Source organism: Cervus canadensis, chromosome 8, assembly GCF_019320065.1.
Source record: "Cervus canadensis isolate Bull #8, Minnesota chromosome 8, ASM1932006v1, whole genome shotgun sequence".
NCBI lineage: Eukaryota > Metazoa > Chordata > Mammalia > Artiodactyla > Cervidae > Cervus > Cervus canadensis.
In genome coordinates, this window is record NC_057393.1 from 32,323,959 (window position 1) to 32,347,345 (window position 23,387).

The 23,387-nt window shown below is 34.6% G+C and overlaps 1 protein-coding gene across 18 annotated transcripts in view; it reads right to left on the reverse strand.

Annotated features, from left to right (window-relative positions):
• LCOR (ligand dependent nuclear receptor corepressor) overlaps positions 1-23,387 on the reverse strand; it is a 129,741-nt gene that overhangs the window by 28,115 nt on the left and 78,239 nt on the right. For 10 of the 18 annotated variants that reach the window (XM_043475833.1, XM_043475832.1, XM_043475835.1 and 7 more), the window contains 3 exons: positions 21,399-21,531; positions 16,473-16,760; positions 13,632-13,725 (listed from right to left, as the gene is read on the reverse strand). The exons of 3 other annotated variants lie outside the window; for them this stretch is intronic. In XM_043475833.1, coding sequence (XP_043331768.1) covers positions 13,632-13,725; positions 16,473-16,760; positions 21,399-21,531 — 515 coding nt within the window. Of the gene's footprint in view, positions 1-1,542; positions 11,027-13,631; positions 13,726-16,472; positions 16,761-21,398; positions 21,532-23,387 lie in introns of those variants that run through there. 5 more of the 18 variants (XM_043475839.1, XM_043475841.1, XM_043475842.1 and 2 more) reach the window with 2 other exon arrangements.

Below are 23,387 nucleotides of genomic sequence, written 5' to 3' on the forward strand. Positions count from 1 at the left end.
TCTAGTTACAAGTACAGCTTGATACCAACATTACCACTGCTCCCTAAACAGCAACACACCCAACTCATAAGGTGAATATGACGAATAAAATTCTGTGTTAAATGCTGACCACTTAGAAGCAAACAATGACAAAGTGATAATAGAGTATAAGAACAGCTATCTCTTACGTGACTTTATACGTTGCTAAAAGGATTTTCACTCATTTCAGCTACAAAATCTAACATCTTATGACTTGGGTTATGTTTTTGCATTTGAACACAAGTGTCTGGTGAGAGAAATTCACAGTCCTTGAGGAAAAAATAACTCCACAACTCAGAAAGCAGAGACCATTTTGCACTCCATTTCCCTTATGTGATTTCTGATTCCTAAGAGTTCTTGAATTAATTCCAAAGGTTCAGCAAAATCAGAGGAGAAAACTTTGGGTTAGAAGAAATAAGTCCTTTTTAAAAATCAGGTCATAATTGAAGAGCTATCAACATGAAGATAGGATCACTAGGATAAGTTCATTGATGAGATGCCAGATTAAAATCCTACCACAACTGACCTGGTCACCAGTTAAAAATGGATAATGACAAGAAATATGTAGTTACAGTTTTGTACAAAGAAATAATAATTAGGTTTCCAGAAAAACATTCTATAGACACATGGCATAACTGAGTAAGAGGATGAAGTGAAGCCAATGAACAAGCCTGTAGTGCCAGCAAAATTTCCAATTTTATAAACATCAAGCCAAAAGGCAGAAAAGTGCTAGCGAGGCAGCCAAAGAAATGAGACAAAAAAATATTAACTAAAAGATAACCTAGACCAACAATAACATTATTAAAAATTATAAAATGCCATTAGAAGTGACTGGAAATCACTTCAACCAGCTTATACTACATGAATATCACAAGCTTGAAAAAGCAGCTTTCTAAAACACTTAGTGTATCATCTCTATCACTATAATTCAGCTGTTCTTTAACCATCTGACAACGAAAATCATTCTGTTATAAAAAACTTTTTTATATCCCTGGTTTCTAAAACCACAATGTAAGTGTTGAACAACATACATGCTGATAAAAGGAAATATTACCAGCATTCTCCCAAGAATCAGAACTGCTAAAATAACCTTAATTGACTGACAGTGCTTTCATACTTATGCCTCTAGAAAAGAGCAAACAAAAATGAATAAATCATTATTCTTGGCAAGTAATCCCAGATTAGAGTTTTACTGTAAGGAAATTATGAAAAATTAAGTTCAGCAAGCACGTATTATGAAAATGATCAATATACCTTGTTGAGCTGAAAATAAAGTGAATAATCCAATGATGAGAACTGATGTAGGGGAGTATCAAATTAGTAAAGACAGTTACAAGGCAGTACCGAATCCAAATACAGCAATTTCCGGTTATCTAAGAGATTTCATGGAAATAAATTATCACCAAAAAAAAAAAAAAATACAAACTTTGATTACCATGTGCATTTATAGTGCACCTCAAAATCTTACCCCCTTTGTGGATTTTTTTTTTAAAGTATTATGCCCTTAAGAAGTAGAAACCAAGCTTTTAAAACAGTTTTCACAACAAAATTTATTAGAAGAATAGTGGTTTTGAAAAGTCTAGCATCCAGTGAGAACTACCATACACAACATTACAGCTGGGAATGTTTCTCCAAAATGTCATGGTCAAATAATACAATGGAACCATTAACTCTTACACATGCATGAAAGAACTAGCGCGTCTGACATACAATGCAAAAAAAAAGGGGGGGGGAAACCACATGGATTAAAATTTTAAGTACTCATCACATACATTAAGACACAGCTTATTTTAGTCCAGTCAAAAATCAGAACTGCATTAAAAAAATTTAATGTAGTGCAATCAAACCAAAGAACTTAATTTGTGATCGTAAGTGCTCTACTACATAAACATTGATCATAGCAAGGAACAAAAAGTTCAAATCACACCGTACAAAAAAATCTGTAAATAAATATAAACTACAGTACAAGAGAAATATTAAATTATACAATTCCGTCAAACTGTAAACAGTATATTGAAATGAGGTCCATAAGAGTAAAGGGGGTTCCTGTTTTGTTGCATGACACTTGAACTTTTAGAAATCTGAAAGATGCCGTTTTCTGTATCTTCAAAGGTTATAGGTTTTATATGTGGAGAATGCCTTTTAGATGTAAGATATCAAATATTAAAGCAGAGGAATAATCTGTTTTGTTAACCACAGATAGTACTGCAGAAAACAAAAGGAGTTTTAAAGAATAAAGATCTCTAGCAGACAAGTCTTAACATTAAAAGATGCAAAGGGCTAAAACTGGAATTAGAACTTCACATCAGAAACTTGTCACTGAGGGCTTCTAGGCTACAAAATATACTGACAAAAACTGTCTGCTGATATGTAGTCCTAGACCTCTGCTAATTGTTTGACATTTACATACTCATGTTACAACACCAACTTTGGCAGAATCACTACTAATAAATCAGAGCACTCCTGGCCCAATGGTTCCATCACAGTGGCCAGTGCACAGAATTCTCTAAAGACATTGCATAAACTAGAATGTAGAGGTCAGACACCCAAGGACCAGTGCTTGAATTTAGTAGTAGTATGGTGAAGAAGCAAGAGCCACATTGAGGAAGAACTGCATCTGTCATATTGTACAGAAGCAGCAAGGAATGTCATTTCATTGTGCTGGCTATTAGTGGCATTTAAAAATATATAGTTTAACTGTGTATATGTGTGTTGCATGTGCTGGCTATACATTTATGCACGTTTTGTTTTTTTAAATACACTGCTAACAGGAACCCCCATATTATCTGCTCAGTAGTAATAACTGAATATACAGAATGCCACTATAAGAGTGTGAGGCACCGTGTGCTGGAGAGTTATATGCAGCTTTAAAATCTGTTTGGCTGAGTTATACCTGGATACCTGAACTGAGTTTTTTAAGTTGACATTCATCAAGGATGTGCTACCAGCACGTCAAAATAAAAGCAAAACAGAAACAAGTCACTGTTAGGTTTAAGAATAGCATCAAAGTACCTGAATTGAGTGAGAATAGTGTGTAAACTGTCCCTGAGGGTTTTTAAACAGTGTGTACAGGTTGGATTCCTAAGAACATTAGCTTTATTTAACAGTGTGGACTGATAAAATACCAATGTCTGACAGTTTAAAGTGGAGGTTATAAAGAATTATATGCAAACACTCCAAATGTATAGTTTATACATTTCTTCTCAAAGCAGCAATAAGCTGCTGTAAAGTATACATCCCATCAGAACAAGCAACATGTGGGAGTCAGATAAAGGTTTCTATCTTAGTCTGGTTTTCTGACAGCACAGCATATCAATATCCAATGACTATATCTTTCCTAGATCAGAATGTAACTAATTTCGACTAGCAATATAGGATTAGACTTTTAATCAAACACTTTGCTATCACATACTAAAATTCCTTAAACTTACTAATGCTGGTATACTAACCTAGTTAATTATCCACCCCCCTCATTTTAGAAATATACCCTTCCACAACTTAAAAACATTAAGATCCATTTTCAGTCCTCTGATGTAAAAAGCATGTCAGTGAATTAATATTAAAAATTTACACAGTAAAAAGGCTTGAATTTCAGCCAAAGATTCTAAATACTGCTCATTCCCTGAAGACTTAAAGGGAGAGAGAATCCCTACCCATTTTCCTAGTGATTTATTTTCCTAAAACTGTCCGACACAATTTTTCATTTTGGGGAATTTCCCCCTCACCTCCTCTCAAATTCCAAATTCTCAGCCTGAAATGCTTAATGAAATGCGGAAAATGAGGCAATCACTTGGAATTGCTTGAAAGGTACAAAATGTTATTGTCTTTTTAAAAATTAAGACAAGAATTATTTATATAAATGTGATCTGATCCCATAGTATGTAATATGTTTTATATTTTTAAATAATCATCCTAAAACTTACAGTACCTAAGACTCTGAAGATAAATTAAGACTTTAGTGTTGTAACAGAAAAAGTGCTGAATTATCCCTTTTCTAGTACTTTAAACATTTCAGAGAAGTGCTTTCCTAAGTGACAGTAAAGTTCACTATATACCCTTCCACCAAGCGGGGAAAAAAGTCACCTGGATTGAAAGAAAAGACTTTTAGGAGTGTAGCACCGAGTAGTCACCAAAGAACAGATGTTATTCAACTCCTTCTGAGGGGGTAAAATATTCTAGATTGAGATTCTATTTGGCTATTGTATGTTAAAAATCCCTGCTCTACTGTGTCAGTGTCCAACCCACCCTCCCCCCGCCCCCAGTCCCCTTACACACTATCCACTGAGAATCTAATCTCTAAAGAGATTATTTTAAAATTTATGTTTTCAGGACATACCTGAGAAAGGGTGCAATTATGCAGAACAAGGAACCCAAGACTGCACTAATACTGGTTACAGGTTCATAAATTCTTTCCCAAGACAAATCTAAAAAGTCTAAGAGGTATGGATCTTAAAATATGTCTTACTGCTTTAGATTTCTTTTTTTGGTATGTGTGTAGGGTCATTTCCAGTGTTGAAAACACCGTCTTGAACCTGCTCAGTGACAGTTCAAGATGGGGTAAAGAGTTTTTTTTCATATTCAAACAATAAAGATTAAATATTATGATTATATTTGCTACATCCAATAAATCTACAATTAACTAAAAGTGCTTGCTTTTCGGCTTTTGATATAGCTCTACATGAACTGGAAACCTTAAAATTACCCCCCCAATAGTTGCAGAATTAACTCATATTTTATTATCTGTCAAGCCAACATTAATTTGTCTTGATTCTCACTTTTCAAATAATCTGATTTTTCTGACTATCACATGAAGGTGGCCCAAACTGTACTATGTTCTCTATCCTGCGACTCAGGAGTTAGTTGTAGGGTGGAATCCTTCCCTCAATTTTACTTACTTTCCCCCACCCTACTTCCCAATTCCCTCTTCCAATCTCCTTCATAGCACTTAGGGCACACAGCTACAGGGCCAATGTCTGCTTCTTTAAAAAGCAACTGCGAGTTTATTTGGGAATGAGAGACAGAGAATATGAAAAGAATTTCCTCTATTTTCCCTTCAGTCACCGTGTTCACAAATCCTACTCAAGTCTCAAGGACAGAATGTATCAGAAAAAAACCAAGACTTTGGAGGTCTGCATTCCTTGTACCAAGATTATACTTTTTTCCTTTTCAGTAGTGCTTGAAAGCAATTAGATTTTTAAAAAAATCTTTACATAGCTTAGTCAAGTTTCCAAATGGGCTGTTTGGTTAAAGCCATTAAGTTTAATAACACTGGCCTGACCATAGTATTAATGAAGACCTAATTATAATGGAAAGTAACAAGGAAAACAATCTTCGATATCTTCATGAAGGCCAAAATTTAACCTATAACTTTTAATGTCTCCTATAAAAGACTAAGTAGAACAATTCAGTCTATTGCCATATTCCATCACCAATGACAGCAACCTGAATACATAGAAAAGGGTGGTTCACATAAAAACAAACTCTGGCATTTAGTTAAAGAAAGAATAATTACAAAAGAAAGATGTGTAGTTTCAAAACTAAATCTACAGGGGTAACAGCTTTTAGAAAATGATGCTGAGCTGTCATATCGGCTGTAACTACTGAAAATAATTTCAGGTTCTGACACTGGGCTGACTCAATAATTTGTTTTATAAAAATAACTGACTGAATCCAAGCGTCACTATTATGGGTCAATGAAATATAGAGAGTCACAAAGGCTTAGCCAAGCCTCGCACCATGTGCTTACTTGGGGCAGGGGGAGAACCCGCAGCGCACTAGCAGCTCCAAGGTTGCTAAGTACTGCCTAATGACAACAGGTAGTTATGGTATGAGCCTTTGCAGGTAGTCATTTTTAGTTTAATTTAGAGTTCTCTCCAGAAAATTGGGAACTAAACTTCTCATTGTGCCTTACTTATTTTACTATCTGATCCCATATAGCTCATCTTATAAATAGCTCAGGTAAAATGCTGGGGAATGGAAATGCCAATTGATTGAGGTAATGGTTTATATAAGATAACCAGAGTTCTAAAAGCACTTCAATATTGTAAAGTAAAAGTGTACCAAATAAAGCTAATATACACTTTACACTTGTTGAGCTTGCTCACCAGAACTGAACAGTAATTAACTTCACATAAGGACCCCTATTATCACACAAAGCCTTACTCATATCCATGATCTGCTGCAGCAAAGGTTTGTCAAGCAACATCTAAACTTCAGAATAACAACAAACTTAACATTAAAAAGTATTATACACAAATATAAATTATTTTTCCTGAAAGAGAGACCTTGTCCTTCATGGTATTTGGGGAACAGAAAAAAGTGTATAGCTCATCACAAACACAGTTCAGTCACTTGTAAGCCTTCTGAACAAGGGATAAATACATTACTGTCAAGCTTGATGACTGTTTCAGAAGTGAGAATGCTAATGATAAAAATACCACCTAGAAATCCTTCCACAGAATTAGTGTTTTTTGACTTTATAGTGCCATAGCTTATCTACTCTATATCTTTGTTTTCTCATAAAAAATGTAGGAATTGATTTTAAATACACTCTCTCTTTCTAACATTAGTTTGAGTAATATATAGTTGAAGTAATGTCATCATCTGCCTACTGGAAAATGAAAGGAGAAAAGGCTTTTGTGACAAAGATAGTTGTGAACTATACTTTCCCATACCATAAAAACGGTCAACTGTTGTTTGGGCCATGCAAAACTCTGATTAGCAGAAATTAAGCATGCGAATGGACCAATCGCTATTACACATTTATGAGGATGTCCCCAAACTAGAATATCTACACTGAAAGTGCCAATACAGAATAGTGGCAAATCAAGAGGGAAATCAAATATTACAGGATCACTGCGGCACCAAGACTGATAGCCAGCCATGTGATGAGCCACATCCAAGGAACACATGGTATAATGGAACTCTGAACACAAAATTTAACATTAAAAGTGCACCTGAATATTACAAACTAACTTTACAAAACCTACAATAAGGTAAAATATATATCTTTTGAAATATTCAGCAGCTTTCTGTATTTTTTTTAAAGTTTTTTTTTTGAGAGGCTCATGAAATTTAAAAGGGACCACTATCTAATTTCAACCATGCTTCACAAAACAATAATGGCTATTTTATATTGCAGTTACCAATGTAATGCAATTAGTGCTTTAAAATAATCTACACTCAAAAAGAAAAAGAGAGAGAGAGAGACCAACCGACCTTTGGAGGAAATATGCTTATTCAAAAGCTTCTTGGAAAAGAAAATTTACCTGAATATCAAGTCATGACTGATCTCAAGTGTAATGTTTAAAAGCTTCACAGACATGAATATTACAATCTTCAGGTCTCAGGACTTTTAATCTGAGAAAGTTTAGAGTTTGGTTTGTTTTTTAAATTCACTTTCTAACCAAAACAAATAATAGAAGTACTCAAATTTTCACTATTTACAACTCTCAGCCTACAATCTGAAATGACACAATACAAGTTCTCTTATTTAAACTGCAGCATTAAAGGGTAGGCACACCATTCTTCTGCTGCTCGATTGTCATCCACTGAAACACACATAGAAAATATTTATGTTAGTAAAATGATCACTCCATTACACTACAATGACAAAATTTACATAACTCAACTCATACGTCACTTTAGAGACCACCACATGGGATTAAAACCTCTCTGAACAGTAAAACTCTACAAAAGTTGAACTTTTAGGGCCAGATTTTTTAATGGGCCTTATTGATGCCTTTCTGAGGGGATTAAAAAGAAGCACAAATTAATTGCTCAAAGGACCTTTTTGCAGCAATGCTGGGCTATAGAATGCTCCCAAACATCATGCAAAAAGGCACCATGGTTACAATTAATTGTGTGTGACAAATCGAGTGTGGAACAAAGGAGGCGTTCCTTCATAAGCTTAGTCCTTTGCTTTTAGCAAAATTTCTACTACTTCCTTCAACTGCAGATGAAAACCATACATTTCATTAAGTATTTTTATTGCAACTTCCAGCTAGGCTAGAAAATACTGCAGAGTCATACACTGCTCTGAACCCAAACTGCTTTTTCTGCTGAGAAGACTAGCGAACTAAGAGGAAACAGGCTCAGTCATCCACCGATCAAACTGCTACACATAATAACCAAACCAAAAGAGGAACCCAAGTCCAGGCTATGCCAAGAATGTGTGTATTTTAATAACAGCAATGGTGTGCCTAACCTTTGAACACACAGGGTGCCAAGGAAAAACTATCAGTAACCTAATTAACTGCTCCAAAATTTCCAGGCAAGAATTTATGCCTTGGGAATATCTGGACCTACTCCTCAAACTGTTAGTATCCATCAGAAATCATCAACCTCAACTTAACGCTCCCAGTTTGATTTTATTTCACCCAAAAAATCCAATGATTTTTGGAGGTTTGTTTTTGGTTAAGCATTTAGAAGGGCCTGATCACCTTTTTCAGTAGGTAAGAATATCGGGTCATGTATGGTAGATTTTGTTTTGAAGAAAGAGTAATTTAAATTTGGTCACGATGCAAAATTAAATTTCATGGGCTTTTTTTACCTGTTATTCTTGCAAAAGAAATTGTAGAAAATAAATGTTACAAGCCTTATCAGTGTGATTTTAAAAGCCCATCTCAAAAAAAAAGCTTAGATGTTCTTTAAGGAGTGCTTATACAGAACATAATCTGAAAGGTCCTGTGCTAACGGTGTGCTAAACAACCATAAAAATCAGCTAAATAGCAGAGAAGTTGAGAAAGGGATAGTATGTAGGATGCCAAAAAAAAGTTCAAAACAACAAATTAAATTAAAAACTAAAAATCCCTGCCCCCCTTGTACTAGTATTTGAATTAGTTAAAAAAGAATTGCTAAGGAGCTTGATTTCTGATTGAATTATTGTTAGAACTGAAATGCAACCTAAATCACATTAGGTTACCTTGGGGTTGTGTTTTTTTCTCTCACCATAAACACAGATTCTTCACTTGTGTGGATATTTGAGCAGATTACTGAGGCTGTAAAACCTAGATACCACTTTCGCATTATAATTACTCACACACATTTCCCCCCATTTCTCCCATTCCCCCCAACAAACAGATCTTAAAAATTTTAAAATAGTTGCTGCAACTGACATTCAGTCGTTAGTTAGCACATGATCAAATCTGTAAAAAGATTTAAGAATACAAAGAAACTTAGTTTGCTAAAATGAGGCATCCTCTATTGTTTTATGTAATGTACCCTGACTGCTCCTGAGTAAGAACGGAGCTCGTCCTCCATGAGATAAGGCTATATCCTCACTTGTTGGGTGAGACCAAATTCTACCCTTAGAAAATCCCAAATGAAATTACAGCAAAGGTAGTGTTACAACATAATTAACCGAAGCATTTCTGAAGGTAGTGTGTGCACATTTTCCACCTCCTTCCCCTCTGGGTGAGCACTAAACAGATTGCTGATTTGTTAAGTAAACTTAACAGTCAGAAGGAAACCATAAAAATGTTAATTGATCCAAAGAATTCTTTATCATTGAATAGTCAAATTTCTTAAATTCAAAGGTTCATTGTTCTTAGTTTCTTTAGTTTAACCCTTAAATTAGTTGAATCTCTGAAGAAAAAAATGTGAATAATTTTATAAGATGGCTTTCCAATTTGCAGTGATAAAGCTCCCCAAACGACAGAGGTGGTTTCTAAAAGGGGGCTTTTTTCTTTTCTTTTTAAATAAAGGCAAATATAACTTAAGGAAAAAAAAGAAAAAAAAGCATGCAGGCTCTACAGGCAAGGAGTCCACTTCCATGTATCTGTTCTCTGTGAGGTAACTCAATTCTCTTTTGTAGAGAAACATGCAAAAAGGCCAAACAATATCTCGAGCCATACTGCACATGAAAAATTTAAAATATGCAACATTCAGAATGCACCTTTCATCTCTGTACACACAGGTCAATGCAAAGTCTGCAGAGAAACAAGTGTCACAGAAAATGAAGTCAGGCGCAGCAATGACCGCTGAACAACGCAGTAGTGCTCACCCAGTTTGTACAGTAATTGGCACTCTACAGTATTCCTACTCATTTTTTGATTCATTTGCACTTTGTGCTGCCTCTCCCTGGGGATCTAATTCAATCTTTACAGAAACATCTGGCCCCTCCGACCTCATTAACTTCATCTTTTTCTTTGGAGGGTTTTTCAAAGTGCCCAGCCTCTCCTTTACTTTGTACTCCAGTGTACTGTGGGGAATCCCATAAATACTCTGAGCTTTGGAAACACTCATTTTTCCACTCATAACCACTGAGATTGCTTCCTCCAGTATCTCACTGTTGTACTGTCTGTAACGCCCTCTTTTCTTCCGAGGCTGCTTGGAGCCAGGATCGCCTTCTTGATCCGATGTGGGATATGGCTGTCCAGAGGTAGACTGCTCAGCATCTGAGCCCCAAGAATCGGGTCCAGCATCTAACATGCTTTTTCTATTTTGTTTTGGAAGAATAGCCCTTAATTTTTTACTAAGCGCGCTCTCCGTTTGTGAACCCATTACCAAAGAGCTATAGCTGTACTGATCACCAGTGCGAGATTCCCAAGAAAGATCCATTCCTCGAACTTGTGGTATCTTTAAATCTACAGGAGATGAATGGCTCACATCCTTTTTCCCATCTTGTTTTGCTTGAAGTGCCATTTTTGGAAAGGCAGAGTTTTCTGCAAGAAAAGGAAGGTCACTGATGTTGTTGAGTGCACCATTTCCCCTGAACTTCATTCGGCTGAGGTTGAACTCATAATGTGGTTTTGCCCAAGAGGCTTCCCTGGATAATATTAAGTGCTGTCCATGATTCTGTAATCCAGACGGCCCAAGGCTGGCAGCTGTGGACAATTGGTTTCTGCTCAGTAGTTCTTCACTAATCTGCAGGGATCGAGCCAGTGGAACTTTGAGTGATGTGGAGTGTCCAAAACCTTCCCTGGTTCCATCCTGTAAGCTTCTTGGAGGTACCCCATCACCACTCCGAAGTCCGTCTGGGCGGTACTGGCTGGGTCTCCCAGGTCGCCTAATTGGATGGAAGGAAACTGATGTGAGCAGGACTTGCACAGGTAGGGAGGGATGGGTGAGGGGACCACTCCTTTATTAGAACGCCTTGCTTGGGTAACATCACTTTGTGTTATTTATTTATTTTCTCTAAAATTTAAAAAAAAAATGGTCTCAGCAGTTAGTTTTAAACTTGTTCACAAAAAACAAAAACAAAAGCAAAAAACAAAAAAAGAAAAAGAAAAAAAACCAGGAGCTTTTGGGCAAAGAAAAATTAAACCTGTCAGCTAGTCTCTGGTTGGGTTCACAAATATTCGGAGAAAAAGTTTCGCGCAACTGTCTGAAAATAGCACCTTAATAACTAATTACAAAGTAATCATCAAGTCTCCATACTACAAAGAATTGTGTTACCAACGTGACGTTACCACTAAACAAGTACAGTAATAAAAGAGTAAGCCAAATTATTTATTTTAATGCAACATATTCAACATTCATGACAACCAGCTATAATACTTGAACAATTTACATTGGTGGAACCCACGATAACTGCTCATTTATTCCCACAAACAAGTTGATGTTCTTATCAAAAATCAGGCAACTCCAAATGACATTTCTTATTTTGCTTGGGAAAAAAAATATGGCTACCAGCCCCATGGGGGGGGAACCCCAAACCAAAACAATGAAATTTTTACCCACTGAATTATAACTTACCACATTTCTTCATTTAAAACACTATTTGTTGCAGATACACGAGTACCACTCATTTTTCCATTTGAAATAATCCAAGTTTTAAAGAAACTGCCCTTTATTTTCCCAAAAACTTTGTTCCTTACGTTCTAGTCAAAGTAATTATTGTCAGAATTATAGAAACAATTTTTTAGCATTTTCTTTAGCTGAAGGAAACCTTCTTAAAAGACCAAACATCAATCTTGAAATTTTAAGTGGGTAACTTTCAAATAATGCTTTAAAAAAATCAACTACTGACACAAAGTTAATTCATACGGTTTTCATTTTTACAGTAGAGATTTATCAATGATAAAACTGGTAACTGCTAAAGCATGCCCAAGGGGAATAATTACATTAATTAGGCACAAAAGCAGAACTTTGCAGAAATAATGGTAAATCAGCTATGTTTTCCGAAAGTCTACAGGGACCCTGCTGTTACCAGTAAATAATATAATATGGATGACAATTCAACTAAAAGGTGGGCAGTACTGTTGGTGCTTTAAAGTCTTCCAGAAAACTCTACCACAATGAGTACATTTACTTTCCATTCAGAGGGACAAACACAGCAATTTCAACCATACAGTACACAGATCTGGTGGCCAAGTTTAAAGAAAATCTTATACAAGGGATGTATTTATGCAAACAGCACTTAGGCTTCTACACGTGTCCTTCTTTACACAACTCAAGTTTTTTGATATATAAATGGAACCAAATGATTTGGGACCATGATGACTTAGATATGTATCTAGTATGAACTACAGTGAAAAAGAGGGCTTAAGAAAAAAATGATTAGTAAACTATGCAAAATGAATTAAATTAGTATGTTACTTTTAGACTGAATAAAGGAGGAGAGAAAAAGGAAGATCATGGAATTTTAGAGAAAATAAAGGGAGCATTCATTTCAGAAGACAGTAAAGGAATCCTCTAATTTGAAGGTAATTAAGAGTAAGTTGGAAAAGGTTAGTTCATTTAGTGCCTACTTACTCCTTTGATATCTAAATATCTTCCCCATGTTGACATTCTAAGAGTTAAATAAACCTAAGTAATTAACTATGTTTCATATCTAGATGAAGCTTATTTTTGGTCACAACACAGTTTTATGAAATGCCTTCCCAATATGGCATCTAAGCATCTTCATTAATATATGACTTTTAAAAATGGCTACTATGTACACATACAGAGAGAATTAGATAACTCTTACACTATAAAATTGGGTGGTTAGAAAGTCCTCTTTAGTCTGGTAATAGTTCTCAAAACTGATCATGTAATAATGTCTTGGAAGCATAAGATGGTTATCTATCAACACCGACAACCAGTCTTATCTAATCAAAAACAAAAAATACACACAATTATTTTCTGAACTGCCACATATAAGAGTTAAAATTGCAGTTCAAATCAATAAACCAAACCAAACCAAAACAAGCAAGGAAAAAACAAACAGCCCCTATACTCCGTTAGCAATACCAAGTTAAAGATTGGAGCCCAATTTTCATTCAACAACTTCAGCACACAAAACACTGCCTTTACATGTGAACTCTGGAATTACTTAGGTTGGGTTCATATTCCTCAATACTCAACAAGAAAAAATCCAAAGACATTCTTGCCATATTCCTAATTATTTACTATTTGTACTAAACGGGCAAAATTGACTATATTTGCCAATTCTAGATTTCACAGATTGTGCCTTTACTTGATTGACAGACTAAAAGTAATTTTACTAAAGGTCCACCTGTAAGTGTTAGTCACTTAGTCGTGTCTGACTCTTTGTGACCCCATGGACTGTAACCCACCATAAGTGTTACTCTAATGGACTGTTTTAAAACATACAAGGGAGACTGGCATCAATCTTTGATAAACTGTCCCCTATAAAACTGTGGAAGGCCACAAATATTTTCCCTTACCCGTTCCCTTGAGTACTGGAGCAGCCTGGAGAATGGCTCAGGGACGTGCTGCCAGCACACGGACTTTTCTTAGTGGATAGATCAAGTACACCGTCTGCAGAGACACAAAGAAACACCTGAGGATATTAAAAACTGGGAGCAATGTGAACTGAATAGGCTAAAAGTGTCAAAGCAGTAGGCTTAGTCAACTAAACAGATAAAACTAGCCATATGTTTTCAGTTACAAAACCAATCATTAATAGAATCAGGATATTTTTTCTCCTGAAGAGACATAAGTTTATCAAAGTCTGTTGTATCTGCTATCTCCAAGGGTTAAATATTTTATTAATAGGACAAAAGAAAAGTTAAAGTATAACACTAAAGATGTTAAGATACAGTGAGATATTAGAAATAGCAGTTTACATCATATGAGGCTCTGTGATGGAACTATGAGATGTCATTTTTTTTCTTTTTGAGATGTCATTTTTTAAACTACCTTGATTTAAGTATATGAGATTAATGAGATAATGTCATACAAATTATAAAACCAAATTTCTCAAGAGCTAAGGCTACCTGAAGTATCAGGGGTACATAAAAGTTAGATTTAGAAAAATTTAAATGCAAAACTCATTTTAAAAACAAATTTATATGGTTATATTAAACATATATACTGTATAAGATAATATGCAAGATGAATCAGTTGTTAACTGTTTATAATTTACACACATCCAATTACTATTTGGGACACATCTGCAAAAGTCTGTATATTTGGATTCAAGCTTTTGGGGAAAATCAGCAGAGATCCAAATTTTACTTGCTTATATTTACAAAGGCAAGATTTTTCAATTAATAAGCTACTATAAATTGATGGCAAAGTTTAAGAAAAGAAAGAAGAATGACATGGCCTTGATACTGATGGGAGCCTTGGGGGAATAATCATTTCTTTCTTTTACTATAAAATCACAAATTCATGTTATTAGAACATAAAATAGAAGACTTTAATTCTACCCAAAGCCTTTTTTTCCCCTGTAGACATGTCTAGAAAAGAAAACTCATAGTCTGGATAACTTTTAAAGCTGCTGTTCTGTTCAAAATTGGAATACTCAATGCCTCAGATTTTCAGTTGGTAGGCAGAGAGGCCTGCTATCTGGTTATATTAAAGACTTGTGTCTGAGGACATTGTAACTCCCTATATTTCAGGCAGTTAGAAATAAATATGCAACTCAGTTTATAAACCAAAAAAAGCCCACAACTCATTCAAAGGACGGACACCGGGTTGTCTTTTAGAACCACTAATATTTCTAAAAACATGATTGAAATCTTATAGAACCAAGTATTCCATTAGAGATCCAATCCAATTAGATTCCTAACAAGAAAATGCACTGCTTAAAATATTTCCAACCAAACACAGTAGTATTTTCATAGTCTAATCATATTATAGGCAACATACTTCAAATCTACCACTGAAAATTTGTGATTTAAGTTGAAAACACATTAAAATTCGTTAGGAAAAATAATTTTAGAAATGTTTCATTTGAAGTTGATATACTATAATCCTATTATCTAGTTCAAATTTCTCTTGCTGTCAACACAACATACTTTTCAAGTATAACACTTGCTATAAGAAGTTAAATTAGACTAATGTGTATCTTTGTATGTTAATCTCCATTATTAATACTTTAGACACAATCTCTATGCCATCATTCTCCTATTGTAATAGACTGTTAATGAGAACTACCAATCTGTGGTAAAGAAAACAATTCTCTATAAAACAGAAAAGAAGAACTTTATAAACAACATGGTAACCAAAAGAGGTCTAGAAGGTCTCCTGCTAGGAAATCTTAAGAGATTTTGACTGCTGTTCACTCACAGAAAGAGAAAGAAGGCAAAGGAAAGCTATTCAAAAAAATATTCTTTAAGAAGCAACTAAAGCCAGCCCATTAAATGTCATTACTTCATCAACTACTTAAAATGAGCAAAATAAAGTTCTTTGAAAGAGATTCCTACATGAATTAAACTTACCCTGCAAAATAAATGTATTTCTCACCAATAAATCCACACTTTTATGAGACTTCAATTCTATGGCAATAAAATCTCAGGAATACAGATATCACTAATCTATAACTTGTAGTGGTTCAAACAGTGGCCAAGTTGAAATGCTTACTTCATCTTTGTGAAATTAAAGGTAAAAGATCACAAAGCAACAAAGATATAATATACTTGAGAGTACCTTTTCAAAGACTCAAGAAATAGTTGCTCTGCAAAACTGATACCCTCTCAGTCTCTTCACTTAATTAGCACCCTCACCAACAGACTACCTTTTGAAAATATTCTAACTAGTTCATAATACAGTGTATGTATATTTATAAAATACTGAATATATTTTAACAATCCAAAGTGTTTCTACTGTCTTCTCAATATTTTTAATCCCCTGAGTTTCTTGTTTAAAAATGCAAGCAATACATATTTTTGCCTCATGATCTCACATGCAGAGTGTAACTCCTACCGATGTATTTATTCCTCAGGTAGGTGCTAATCCTAAACATTCGATGGAAAGGGGGGAAAGTTAATTTTTCAAAAGGGGTTTTTAAAAAAATGGATATGACAATGCTTTGGAACGTATGCAATACTTATAAAAATATCAAGTAACAATATAACCACCTGACTTTCCCAGGTGGTACATCAATCATGACTGTGAACTACTGATGGGTAAGGTAGCCAATTTATACTTCTTCTCTATCACTGCAGAGTCCAGAATAATTTAAAAATCACATTAGTGATGCCCTACATGCCAATACCTTTTTTTCTCCCCAAATTAAAAGTATTCTATTGGACAGAGGAGATCTTGACATCAAACCATACCTTGTTCGCTAGGTTCTGACTGAGACTTTCTGACAGTAAGGTCCAGAGGTGAGTCTTGGTCAGCCATGAGAAGTTTGCTGAGCACAGGGTTCTGAGCAGTTGCAGCCGTGGGAGAGGTGGTGACTGGAGATGCTTTCGGCAGGCTTTGGTTCTTTGTGCTATTGGGCTGGCTGGGGTCCTGAGTAGAGCTATTTTTTGAGGTATATTCAGCAGCAAATTGTTGGATCATTCGCTGCATGATCTCACGGGCCACTAGGGGAATATTGGGGTCGGAGACCCAGGGACTGTCTGTAAACAAAGATTTATTTACTTTTAAAGTGGGACAATGTACTAAAAAGAGACAGCTTTCAAGCAAACAAAATTTCATTTTTTCTTTCTTAAAATGCAATATCCTAAAAATAGTATTCCCTCTTATATTTTTAATCTGCAGGCTTATAAAAGTTGATTTTTAAAAATAAAAAATTAATAAAATTATTTCTACATACCACCCCCACCCCCGAAAAAGAAGTCATATGAAGGGATAACAAATAGTATATCATATGGGTAAGAATCACTTACCTGATACAGAAATCCCAAAACCCCTTTTTAATGAAATGATTACCCCCCCCACCCCCGTTTACCACCTATAGATCATATCTGGTTTCCCTTAGATCCTTCAACCATTATCTTCCTATATTACTGAAGAATAAACACTTTCTGCTAAAAGACTGCAGGCATATCAACATTATAAAAGGAAGTACTTAAGATTCATGATAGGCCAGGGCAACAGATGTCACATTTTAATACTCATTACAACCACTTTGAGGGTTTGTAAAAAGAGATTGCTGGGTCCTTTCTCCAGAGTTACTGATTTAGCAGTTTTAGAGTAAGCTCAGGAATTGGTGTTTCTAACAAGTTTCTAGATGCTGCTGGTCTGGGGACTACACTTCTAGAATCTCTAGGCTAGGAGTTTAAATGCCAAACCTCAAAACTTTAAGACCAAGTTACTGTATGCTCTACCAACCACTGAACACAATAGAAAGGGAAGTAATAAATATCTAAGCTATCAATTTCTAATCAACGTTAATTTTAAAATAAAGACCATATGAATTCACTAACTTATAAAACCTTCAGGACTGGAAGGGACCCTGAAAGTAAAATAAAAGGGAAAACATTTTGCATAAATATATTATCATCACGTCTCTGTCATTAGCACACTATCAGGGAGATTAAATGTTGTTTGAGAAAAGCAGAGATAACGTTTGTTACTCTCAATTACTTTACACCTAATCTTGGTGTAAAGTATGCATTTGTATTTAGTTGACTAATAAATGGATCAATATCAAATCAGTCAACAAACAGTTCTTAAAAAAACAAAAGCAACGGATGCGATAAATGTGATCTAAAGGTAAATGGCCTGTTCAATTTTGTACAGATGGGTAGTGATAGACCCTTGATTAAAACGTTCCAGCCATATTTTAGGCTGGAAGCCTAAAGCCTTCCTAGGCTTTAGAAGATGGGTCTCAGAAAACCCGAGTTTCCTTACTCTTTTAAAGATTAACCACAGAAGGTCAGTTACTTTACCCGTAGTATTTTGGAGCTGTAAGGAACCTTGAGAAAAACTGACTAATTGCTATTAATTTATCACTAAAATCTAAAAACCAAACAGATCATTAAACCAAACAGGACTCCCAAGAACAAATTTTTTTCCTGAAGGACAATATTCAATATCGGAAGATAGTCATATCCTAAAGTCAGAATATTTAATTCTTTGGAGTTTAATAAGGTTTGTTCTATCAATAATAACATTTCTGTTCTACTATAAAGTATTTTCAATCTTAAGTTTCCGTTCTATAAAAGAGACTATGGGTATGCTACATGGTTAAAGAATAAATATTCAACTAGGTAATTAAGGTTCAGAAGTTACGACAATCACTGACAGTGGTTCCTTAAAAGCTTTAATGACCATTTTAGCCATGTATTGCTTTTTACAATCTCTCTACTCTGGGTTTTCTTATTAGGATTTCTTATTAAGTAGAAAGTCATTTAACTTTTTTTCCTTCCGTATCATAAAATCCTCTGAATGTATATAATTTAAAATTTTAATGTCACTATATTTTTTTATCCTCTGAAAAGCTGGAAAATAATACATAAAGAAGAAAGCTTCCAAACAGGAAGCAAAATGAATTTATGAGATATCTCTGTGTTTAACTAGATTAATAAATATTAAAGAGACTTGCAAAGAGTCAAAGATTTTAGGATAAAAACCATAAGTTGCTACTTTTGATCTTTAAATGTCTCTGCAGCATATTTTGCCTCTCTGTTGAATAACTACTATAATCATCAAACAGTTCATGTTTATGATCAAAGATCATTTCCTGCTATGTCTCTTGAAAATTTCTTGAAGCATTTCATTCTTTAATTTACTTAAAACACAACATCTATAAACCTAGCCATCCTCAGGGGAACATGTACAACTGAGTCAAATAAAAACAACATATCAGGTCAAAGTTAAAACTACAGAAAAACACGTGAATGCTACATCACAGCCACCTGTTATGTTTTTAAAATGCAAATCTAACTTTTAGGAAAGTGTCAAATTTTCTAAGACAAGTGACAAAGCAAGATGAAAAATGATTATGACAGCTGTACTGTCCTTAAATTGGAATTTATTATATAGAGTCCATACCACAAAAACCTACTTTTATTTGCAACTAATGTTTCTACCTAGCTACAGATAACCTGTTCATACTTAATTATTTAAACAATTTGTAATACTCTGGAAACAAACGATTAAATCCAAATATCTTAATTTTTTATTAAAAACAAAATATTCTCCTTAGATTAAATTGCCTGTTACATCTCTGGAACATCTTTTGGTATCAATTTGAAGCCTACTAATGCCCATCTTTGAGACATTCCCAAGAGGATTAATAAAAAATCTGAAAGTAACAACATTAATACATAAAGGGGAAACTTCCAACTGCAAATCATTATTTCTTTTTCTAAACATCATATATGCCAGTATACAGACAAATATACAAACAATTCTACAATTTCAGAGGATTCTCATCTCTCAAGACCTATTCTAAGGTAAGAATTCCTCCCCTAACGGGTACGTACTCCTAAATTTAATTTCTATGTAAAAACACTTACAAGAACTTTAAACTACATTATTCCTATACAACAAAGGGATGGGGCTAGTAGAGAAGCAAGCTAGAAATCTCTTCAAGAATCTGCTTGTGATTAACCTCACTAACTCCCCCTAAGCAGAGTGGATTAAAAGTGGTTCCTCCATGTAAATTAGGAAGAGGAGTTCCTCTTTTCAGTTAATGATGTTTCCTGCAGCATTAGACCCATGACCCAGTGCACTTCCTAAAGGAGAGAACAGTAGAGAAGCTAGAAAGATATTTTATTTAGTTAATAAACTCACGACTGATCTATCAGTCATTTATACTTTAAATGTGAGTTACTTTAATAAAACACTCAAATGATCATAAAACTGACGTTTTGAACATAGCTTTGGAATCAGGGTATTATGGAAATGAAATGGTGAGCATGCAGGCCTTGGTTGGGAGCTCGAGGTCAGAGGGTACTGCTGCTGCTAAGTCGCTTCAGTCGTGTCTGACTCTGTGCGACCCCATAGACAACAGCCCACCAAGCTCCCCGTCCCTGGGATTCTCCAGGCAAGAACACTGGAATGGGTTGCCATTTCCTTCTCCAATGCATGAAAGTGAAAAGTGAAAGTGAAGTCGATCAGTCATGTCCGACTCTTAGCGAGCTCATGGACTGCAGCCCACCAGGCCCCTCCATCCATGGGATTCTCCAGGCAAGAGTACTGGACCACTCCAGTCCACTGCCTTCTCCGTCAGAGGGTACTAGAGGATATTAAAGGAAGTGAGGATGTAGTAAAAGATTTAATTTTATCTGGAGATCTGATGGAAAAAGAAGGGAAAAAAAGTGCCTCTGAACACAAAACCCTTCTGTACTCCTTAATTTCGTATGTTACTTTACTTAATATTCCCTTTTGAAAATATCGATCACATTAAACAGAAGCTCAGCCAGTCTCCAAGTGTATGTAACCAACCCGTTGGAATCTGCACTTACAGACTTGTAACTAGTGTATCGACAAACATTACCCTTCAAACTTTGGAAGAGAGAAGGCCACTTTCAAAGGAATGAGAGGTGTAAACTACAACATATGGACAAATATTAAAGAAAGTGGAATCACTGAGTCTGCTGAAGATTAAATTAAAAAAGCTTCTTTAGAGCCTATCATAGTAACCACCATTGTGGAACTAGAGGGATGGCATAAATAAGGAAAACAAATTCATTTAGAAAGAATTTCTTTCTTTAATTTTAATACTTAAAATTTTTAGTAAAACAAGGCTGTATCAAGGAGAAAAAAAGGTTTGCAGATCTAATTTTAAGATAAAACTTTTTCCTCCAAATGAAATTTTAATGAGGAATTATTAAAATTCTATACAGTTTTATGGTTATCAGTGACTAAAATAGTGACTTCATTTTTTTTTTTTTTTGACCATATCATCAACTTGTGGGATTCTTAGTTCTCTGACTAGGGAATGAACCTGGGCCATGGCAATGGAAGCCTGGAATCCTAACCACTAGACTATCAAAGAAGTCCTAACAGTGACTATTTAGGTAAGAAAATTTGTCTAACAAAATACAGAAGTACGAAGACCTTACAATTTTCACACATTCATAATAATTTTAAGAATTATTTAACTAAATCTTACATGGCACCATCACTGCATAGAAAAAAGGAGGGAGAGGGCTGCATCACCCATTCCAATTTACCTCGACCAAAGGAATATAGAAAATTATAAAGTATACTATCAATAAATAAAAAATGTGTTTAAAATTAACTCTTTTAAAAACTGACATTGATAAGACAAGCAGATACTGTCATTCTTCACTGGAACCAACCTTTTCTACAAAAGACTGCATTGAGGAACTCTTCTGCTTGTCTCTCGAATCGAATGATTTTTGCTTGCTCTTGTTTAAGCAGAGCTTCTTGCCCAGCTCCCGAAGCTGGCTCATCCAGACCGACTAAGTGTCCCTGCAAAAATATTTGATGAAATGTTTGCACAAAAATCCTTCCCCATTCAATATCAAAAGCAGAGATCCAAAATCAAAGACAAATGTTAATAACAGATAAATCAGTTTAATACAATTAAAATATTTTAGAACTTCAAGTCAGGACAGTATTTATTGCCACAAAAGTATAAAGCAAAATGAATATAAAAAATTATTTGGGGTGTTTTTTGATTATGAATTTTGCTTAAATTTATAGGTTAACTCTAATTGAACTATAATTACCAAAGGGAAAATTTCTTTTGAGCATTCAAATACATCGATTCTTGTTACATTATAGCAACAGTTTACAGACAACCCAAGTCACATGAAAAGGCATCTTAAACACCAAATCTCACTTGAGAATCATGTTTGCCCCACCAGAAGAATGTGTCTTCTCCACATACAAACATTTTTTTTAAGGGCCATTAGGAGAGAAACTCAAAAATAAGGTACTTGACTTCACAATTCTGTCCCTAGAATAGTATTTTACAAATGGTAGCTTTCAAATCTTTAGTGGGCTGTGAAATTAATGGGTCAAAACTAGCACTAGGAGAAAAAAATTGAAAAATAGAACGCATTGTATTGTAAGAGTTAAACACTTCGCTATCTTAAGGGTAAACATTTCAACATTATATATATGTATATATATGCTTGAACAGGTTTGTAATATAAAAATGTGGGTCCTGATCAAAGTTTCAAAATGCCATTCTAGATGACTCTCAGAATGTGCTCTCAGATGGCAGAAGAACTGGTCTAGGCTGACAATGCTTTGCACTTACTTCCACCTTTGCAGTTAATAAATAAATATGACAGTTAATAAATAAAGATGACAGAAAACAGAGAGTATAAAGAAAAACAAAGTACATATTTTGAGTTCAAGTGCCTATAATTTACTTCACTGCAATGCATCAACACACGCATTTACTTGTATCATCAAAAACTTTAAAGTGCTCTAAATAGTAAAAGAAAATGGGACATACCTTGGCACAATGAAAAGGAAGTAAACGTTCGAGGCACATTACAATTCACACGTGATTTCCTCATAAATTTTAAATATACTCAGTGATACATGCCATCTACTTTCCATGATATCCCCATGACTCAGCTGTGTCAACAGTGCAATCAAAAATGTTTTTTGGAAGGACATTATACATCGTAAACAAATAGGTCACTATGAAGAACTCTCTTGCACACTCAAACTAAAACAATGATTCCTTAACATTTTCTGTAAGATACTGTACGTTTGCCATGTTAGTTTAAAATTTCTTAAAATATTTTAAGTGTTACAAATCATTATAAAAACCTTTATCACAGTTCTCTTTGCCAACATTCTCTTCTATGAAGGAAATTATTAAGAAAGTAACTTTTAAAAATGAATCACAATCTAATTTTGATACAAATTTAACATTTAAAATGTATCAGGAACAGGTATTAGAGAGTTTGATAAAATCCTTATTTGCATTGTTATACTTCAATGCCATTCATTGTTTATTGATTTTTAAAAATCAGACATTACATGGCATAACTATTTAAGTGTCCTGAGCCCTATATTTAGTCAGTATAGTTGAAGTTGAACAGAATTATCTACACTTTATCTTTAATGTAGCATTCAGGTTATTTTCTAACCTAAATCAACACAGAGCAACTAATCTAGCATTCAGTAAGGCAACTGCTACATGTCCTTCTTAAATCAAACATTTACAAATTTTATCAATTTGTACTCTGAAATATATAGCTTACTTTTAGTTCATAACAATTGTAGTCATATCTATTCATTTTGTTTTGTAAATAGTTTCACTGTTTATAATTCACACACCATACAATTCATTCATTTAAAGT